At 34.6% G+C, this 8,273-nt stretch overlaps 1 protein-coding gene across 1 annotated transcript; it reads left to right on the top strand.

Moving 5' to 3' along the window:
• Positions 1–5,804: 5,804 nt before the first annotated feature.
• On the top strand, positions 5,805–7,970 carry LOC145031157 (20 kDa chaperonin, chloroplastic-like). The gene is made up of 6 exons (XM_078979667.1): positions 5,805–5,941; positions 6,144–6,323; positions 6,830–7,009; positions 7,114–7,269; positions 7,357–7,434; positions 7,631–7,970. The coding sequence occupies exons 2-6, from the start codon at positions 6,147–6,149 to the stop codon at positions 7,802–7,804; spliced, it is 765 nt and encodes a 254-aa protein (XP_078835793.1). The 5' UTR covers positions 5,805–5,941; positions 6,144–6,146; the 3' UTR covers positions 7,805–7,970.
• The last annotated feature ends 303 nt before the right edge of the window (positions 7,971–8,273 follow it).

Genomic DNA, 8,273 nt, shown 5'->3' with positions numbered 1-8,273 from the left:
CTCCAGTTCTTATCTTTCAAATGGTTACTTTCACATCTCCATAAAATGTTTCTATAACTTATGGTGATTTTTACAAAACTGTCTATCATTTCAAGAACCAATCCGGGCCAATCTGTGATTATGGACGTTTTCACACATGTTGGAGACCACTAAAAATCATGAGAAAATTTATGAAGAAGCTAGACACTTTTTCCAAACTCCCAGAATTTACGGATTCTAATTTGGACCTGTTATGAATTTTCTATAAATTTTCTAAGAACAGTAATAAAAAATGTTATCATCAGAAAAATACCATCAATTTCATTTCACCTTGTAACATGTTGAGCAAGGTGTATATCTTTATGTGATTATATGTTATTGCAATATATGACATTTTTTCCTAGTATATAGACATGCATCAGTTGACAAATGGATTTTGATATATAGAACATAGAGAATAACCAATTGTTGTAATCAAAGTACATCCATTACATACAAACATTGGAAAAAACAAACTATGTTAAGTATAGTTTATGTAAACTACTACTACTACCCTTGTTTTGATAAACTATAACAGATATAGTTTATGATACATTACATAACACATTCATTACAAAAAGGGTACATTTATACAAAAGGGATTTTCATTACATTACACGTAAATTCGTTAATGACTTTTGTGAGACATTCGCTTCACATTACCAATAAGTCCTGTATTTGTAACCAGTCACCTGGAGGGAGAGCGTGATAGTTGTATATAGATCTATATTGGGATTGACAAACCCACACCTTAGCTGCATGCAACAGCTAGACCGGCAGGTCGGAGGTGACAAATGTCATAACATTTCCAACGTATGAAGAACGTCGTTTCAGGCCAACTAGGTCATAGTATGGTTATAATAACTCACATTAAGTATTAAAAAACATAGAATTTACGGGGATTTCATTGAAATCAAACGAGTTTATGTCGATTTAAACTTGCATTGTTTTACTATAAATATGACAAATTATTTGTACATTCCGGCCTTTGGGTTTTAAGACTACATTTACACATTAAGGAAAATATTGGATTTTCTGGAATGGACACTATTTTTACAAGAAAAGGTTTTCATAATTGCATATAAAAACTTATGAACTCACCAACCTTTGTGTTGACACCTTTTTCAAACAACTTGTATTCTCAGGAAATCACTAAACAGGTAACCAAGTGCTTTTGAGGATAGGACGTTAAGGCATCAAACATTTTACATTTTTGTCAACATATTGTAATTGATTTGGAAACATGTAATTCACACAATGATGTAACTCTTTCAATTATATATATGTTGGTTGTGTTTACTTTAATCACTATGACAATTGTTGTTATGATACTATACATGAAATCCTCCACCCCCGGATGTTTCCTCCATCCTTGGTTTGGGGTGTGACACCCCCCGCGAAGAGCATGGCTGGTGGGTACTTCCCTTTCAATTTTTCCTTTAAAAATCCGTACCACCATACGTCCCCCCCCCCTCCCTTCTACCTGATGACATTCAATCGATCACCTATCACCTCCGACAACCAAAAAAAATATATGGGTGAGAACACTGGTTTGTACATGGGGTGAATCAGGTTTTTGGGTTTCAATTGCTGCATCGAATTGTGCCATGGATAAAACGAAGAAAAAATCTACAAACTAGAGCAGACGTGAGCTACACACATATGATGTGTGTTTTCTTCTCATGTATACATTGGAGATCAACAACTCATGAAGATCTGTCTCTGTAAACACTCGTTGATCCCTCCATGATTCCCGCTGCAAATCATCTAAGTGTGTAAGGGTTACAACTTTTCGGGGGTGATTGGGAATAATTTATTTGTTGGAATGAGTTAGATGAGGAAAGCTGAAGATCATATTGGATATATCGACATTCAGACCTTCCAGTAGGGAGACTTTAAACCCAAATGCAAATTTTGATTTTGCTTGTGTTTTTTCTTATTAGATTTGAGCAATTTTGTATGGATCGAATTTAAGCATCGTTTTGTATCGATCAATTGTTCATATTTTGTTAGTGGATTTTGATTTCATTGGGTCGATTGTAGAGAGGAAGAATCAGAAGAAATAACAACCAGGTTGGATGTGTGATTGGCTGATGGATTTATGAAGAACCCCATAAGGAATTTAGTTAGTTCATCTCATCTGACGATATTTAGATTAAGGTAGAAATTAAGACAGTGGAATATGTATATTTATTTGAGCTTATGAGAAGTGGAACTTTTAAATGTGATATCTACTAATCTGGCTGATTAAGACAAAAAAGAATTATAGGTAAAGTGAAGAAGAGAACAATGGAGGTGAGTGATGTTAATTTTGTTCTTGTGTCTACTACACACACACACACACACACACACACACATATATATATATATATATATATATATATATATATATATATATATATATATATATATAGAGAGAGAGAGAGAGAGAGAGAGAGAAAGAAAGAAAGAAAGAAAGAAAGAAAAAGAGATGTGGCCTTTTTATTTTTTAATTGTTTAAATAAATAAATATTAGATTTAAAAAAATAAAAGAAAAATAGAAAACAAATAACCCAAGGGTATTACAGCCATTTCAATTTACTGGGGACCAAATCTGCAACGAAACTAGCTCAAAATGACTATGAAGCCAAAAATGTCGAGGTTTGGACTAAATCTCAGAAAAATGCATACCACAAGAACCATTTTTGCAGTTTTGTCTATATTTTGTTAAAAATAAAAGGGGCAAAATGGTAATGTTTTATTTTTCTTTATTGGTAAGGAATTGATTCCATCAACTAGTTGAAGGAATGTATTTTCCACAATTTCAGGGAAAGTTTTTCATTTAAGAATCATTTTCCTTCCTTTTAAGTCCAACCAAACGCATGAATTCGAAAGAATTGAAATCCTTTTGCTTCGAATTACATTCATTTTCTGTCAACCAAATGCAACCTAAACATTTTTCCTAACACCCCTAAGAGGGTGTTTGTGATTTCATCTCAAAACAACTTATTGACTTTTTGAAAAATCAATATGTCAAAAAACAAATGGCAAAAAGAAAACAAATTTTAAAACAACTTCTCCTTAACCCTTCAAAAATGAGTTTTTAAGAAGTTAGAATTTTTAACTTTTCAAAATTCCGTATGACTTTTTGAGTTGTAAAAATCTGTATCGTCTTAAAATACCTTAAAGTTAAGACAAACATTTAAAAAAAACAATTTATTAAGTTATTTTTTCCCTACCATAAAACTAATCTAAACACTTTTTTTATAAACTTAATTTCCTACCCATCAATAAGTTATTTTATCTGAAAATAATTTTTAGACTAAATTATACGAATCGTCCCCCATGTAGGTGTCAAAACGTTTAGTCCTTATTTTCAAAAATTAACTCAGACTGCCCCTCGTTTGGTACAATGTTGCATGTTTCATCCCCGAAAAACGATTTTCTTGCGAACTTAGTCCGTGTCAGAATTGAAATGACCATAATACCCATATGTTTTTTTTTTCAATTTTTTTAAAGTTTTATTCTTATACTTTGCCAACCCGATATACCCCTTAATCTAATACTGATCGAAAAGTACAACAAACACATAACACATAAACACAATAACACCACTAGAAATCGCTAGTCAACCGAAAACCACCAGCCATCGCTACTCTATCTCTGCCTCTCATCCATCACAATTTGTCTCCTTCTTTTACCATCCAAACTTGTCAGATGATCTAGCCGCTCTTAAAAAGATATGTCTCATCTTCACTTCCGACTACCTACTTTGTTTCTCCCTTCTCTCAGAACAACGTTTCTCTCTTACATCTCAGATTATCTAGGCTGATGTCAATTTCCAGGTATGGTTTTTGCTAAAGCATAAGGTTTTCGGCAAAATATAGTTGATTCCCACCAAGAACAAGTTACTGTCGATTTCCAACACGATCTAGTGTTTTTGTTGCGCAGATGATTTTTCCCTAGGCCGCTAGGGTTTCTCAGAGGATTGTAGATCTACAACGTTCTATTGCAGTTCAAAAAACGATGGTCCTTCCGTCTTTCCCCTCAGCATCGCACTAGCACACACACATAAGGCGTGTGCTTTGTGTTTCTCTGTTCTTTTCTCCCCATATTAGTAACATAACATATGAAGTGTGCAAGATGAATGGGTGGTTTCCGGAGGTTTGTTTCTTTATGTTTAGTGGATGTCAGCATCGATCTCAGTATTGATTTTGATTTCAGGATTTATGTTTTGGATCTCCGTCACCTACGCTGACGAATCTACAAAACTGTCACGGAATCAGTGGCGGATCCAGAAAAAAATATTAGTGGGGTCCATCTTATATAAAAAATGAAACAAACTTTTGAAACTAGAAAAAATCAGAAATTTTGAGACTTTTTGGGAGTTTTTTTGTAAAAAATATTACAAAATAGTTTTTTTCAGCAAAAGTGGGTGCCAAAAGGGAAAATTTTAGCAAAATATGAATTTTTTAAGGACTGACTTAGTAAAATAGAGGTTTGAATGAATTTTTAAGTGGGGTCCATGGACCCCCCCCCCCCCCCCTTCTTACACTGTGGATCCGCCGCTGCACGAAATCATCTGATTCAGTGGGTCATCTGTGCAGAGCTGTTGGAGTCGTGAGAGGTGGTCATAAAACACTCAGTAGTGCCATCTTCCTTAAACTCAAGTGGATCTCCCCTAAATCATCTGATTTAGTAGTTCATGATCTTTGCCACACTTATGATTTGTTTAGTGACTGTAATTCTCCTAGACCTGAGTGTTTCTTCCTTGCCCTCTAGAAATGGTACCCAACTCCCCACCATGAAATGGAACGGTCTTTAAATTCATTTTTTTAACAGATTGATCATTAATAAATAATAAATAAATCAAAAAGAAATAAATAAAGGAAAAATGGTCTTTTATATCCGGAAAGATGAAACGTGTAAGATTTAAACTAACAATGGAGATCCGAATTAATTTTTGAAAATAAGGATTGAATGTGCATTTTGACACTTGCACAAGAGACGATTTGTGTAATTTACTTTAATTTTTAAAAATCAAAAGGAAAGACCTCTCAATTATTTAGGTTGCGGTTAGTTGCGGAAAAATTGGCTATTTTTCGGAATTTTTTTCAAGAAAAATGAGAATTTTGAAAACGTGTTTAGTTCGTATATTTTTCTAAATTTTTCACGGAAAATGAAAAATTTTTATGTTCTAAAATTACAAGGAAGTTGGAAATTATTGAAAAGCCCATAATCATTGTTTTCCATATTTTTTCTAATTTGAAATTTTTTCTAAAATATAAACATACACCCTCTCCCACCCCCATCCAACTATACCTATCCACACACATACACACCCATCCCCACCCATAATCCCACAAACACATACACACACAAACACACACACCTACATACACATCCGCACCCACCCCCACAAACACACACCTACGCCCACACCCACAAACACATATAGACACACCTACCCACCCAACACCACTACCACAATCACCGACCAACCATCATAGTCACCACCACCATTACCCCATCACCACCACAACTACTACCGCCACTATCACCACAACTGCTACAATTGCCGCCGCTACTGTTTTCTAAAAATGAAAACCGATAGAAAAATATACATCTTAACACATTTTCTAATTTTCTAAAACTGAAAATGAAAAATGAATAAATTTTATACATTTTCCAAAGAAAAATAAAAACGGAACACAAAAACTAAGAAAAAAAAAAACAAAAAATAAAAACTATTTTTTCGTAATTAAAATTCATATTTTTTTTTCTAAGGATTATTACAACAAAGTGGACGGAAAGAGAAATATACAAAAGCTTCTGGAAGCGTCTTTATCTGCTACTATAATAAACCATCTTTCATCTCTAGGGTTTCGTTATCCTCTTCATCTCCATTTTGCTACCTACCAACTAAATTTCTCCGCTCCATTTGGTAATTGCTTAACTTTCTACTTTACTTTTGATTTAAGCGTCTACTAAGACAATGCACTTCGATTTCCTCGTTTAATCTTAATAACAACGACACTCCAGTTTGATTTCAAAAGATGAGAGTGAATTGAAACAGAGGGAGTAAATTTGGGTAGTGCTACCTTATCTTACGTTAGACTAATTTCCGTTTGTGGGTTTGAATTCAGGAAATGGCAGCTGCTCAGATGACCGCCGCCGCATCTTCAAGCGTTTTTCTACCATCATTTGAAGGTCTTAAGTCGTCAACAATCAAGGTTTCATCCGCGTCCTTTAGAATGGGTGGTGGTTTAACTCTCAGATCAACCCGTGGACTCGTTGTCAAAGCTGCCACTACTGTCGCTCCTAAGGTTAATCATCTCATCGTTGCTAAATTCTACGCATTAATGCCTATAAATTACCTGATTTTTGCTTCATTTTGCTTCAATTTTCAAGTGAGTCCCATTGATATTCGAAGTTTAATTTCGTTTATTGGATTCTGTATGGCCTTTTCAATCAACGTTTTATCGTTATGCGTTAGCAGCAACTATATTATTCCTTTTGTTTCAGTGATTAGTTAGCTCGTTAAGGTGATAAATAAGATTATTCAACCACAAATCTTTGATTCTCTCTCAATTGAGCATTCATGGTTTTCTTTTTGATTCAAGGTCTTATCTCCATTTTCTACAACCGACTTCTTGATTTCTTTCTTGAATTTTCTCTCAAGTTTCAGCTTGCAGAGATATAAATGATCTCTTATTCTTACTTTCAAATCTTTCTCATTATAGACAGTTTGTAGGTTTCGTTATGATAGAAAGTTGGTTTTCATATATTCACCCGTTCTTTCATCCTGCTAACCTCCATTTTCATCTTGTAGTACACTACATTGAAGCCATTGGGTGACAGAGTATTGATTAAAATCAAGGCAGCAGAAGAGAAGTCTGCAGGTGGTATTTTACTCCCTTCAACAGCTCAAACAAAACCTCAAGGAGGCGAAGTAGTTGCTGTAGGAGAAGGCAGGACAGTTGGCCAAAACAAGGTGGACATAAGTGTAAAGGTAATTTTTCATCATTTGAAGCACTATTTACTTGTATATCTAAGGGGTAATTTGGTAAATGGAAATTTGATCATATACACAAAAAATTATCATTCATATTTCAGACTGGAACACCAGTTGTGTATTCCAAGTATGCTGGAACAGAGGTTGAGTTCAATGGGACAAACCATCTGTTACTAAAGGAAGATGATATTGTTGGTATACTTGAGACAGATGACGTCAAGGATTTGAAGCCTCTTAATGACAGAGTCCTAATCAAGGTTTACTTTTCTTATTTTATTTATGTACAAAAGGGTAAAATGGTAAATAAAATTTCATCTCAAATGTTTGAAATTCTCGTTGGATAGGTCACAGAGGCGGAGCTAACTACAGCTGGTGGCTTGTTGCTCACACAAGCAAGCAAAGAGAAACCCTCCATTGGCACTGTAAGTGTTATTCTTCCAACAACCCCTGAGCTGATCCACCGTACTATTATTATCATGTGATATGTAAATTAGGTTAACAGTAGTCGGTACAAACATCAATTTTTATCAGTTAGTTTTTCAGCTAGCAGCTAGTCTTTTAAATAAAGTTTTGAGCTCTTGTGAGGGGTAATATTGTCTTTTTGTGTTGGGTGTGTAGGTGATTGCGGTGGGGCCGGGTCCGTTGGATGAGGAAGGGAAAAGAAAAGAGCTGACGGTGTCTCTAGGGAACACTGTTTTGTACTCGAAGTATGTGGGGAATGATTTCAAAGGGAGTGATGGTTCAGAGTACATTGCTCTAAGGGCATCAGATGTCATGGCTGTTCTTTCATAGATTGTGTGTTTGTGGTTAAGTGCTTTAGGGAAACTGGTAATGAAATAAGACCTTGAAAGAACATTTTTGGCATGTGAGTGGCTTCTGTGAGGCTTAAATTTGTAGTCTATAACGTTATTTATGCAGAAATTGAATTCAATATAAAATTAGTACTAAATTTGAAAAAGGGATACGTAAAATGGTTGTTTGGCAAGTCAATTAGAATGGGTCAACTGCAACCATGATTAGTAATATCCTAATTCTTCTATTGGAGGTGACGCTAATGGATGACAAGGTTTTGTAAGTAAATAAGTAGCAATGATGAGACAACATTTTATTGGTATTGGGGAGATTAATATTGGTTTTGATTCGATTAATGGAGAGATGGTATACAACGTATTAAATTATGTGAGATGAATATTGAATCTGATAAGGAGGTGTATCAGTCTAACAAGATCACATCTAATGTTGGAGTACAACTAGAAATTGC

Source organism: Lactuca saligna, chromosome 2, assembly GCF_052625555.1.
Source record: "Lactuca saligna cultivar CGN05327 chromosome 2, ASM5262555v1, whole genome shotgun sequence".
In the NCBI taxonomy this organism is placed as follows: domain Eukaryota; kingdom Viridiplantae; phylum Streptophyta; class Magnoliopsida; order Asterales; family Asteraceae; genus Lactuca; species Lactuca saligna.
The sequence above is the reverse complement of the archived record's forward strand: the minus strand, read 5'-3'. Positions and strand labels throughout refer to the sequence as shown.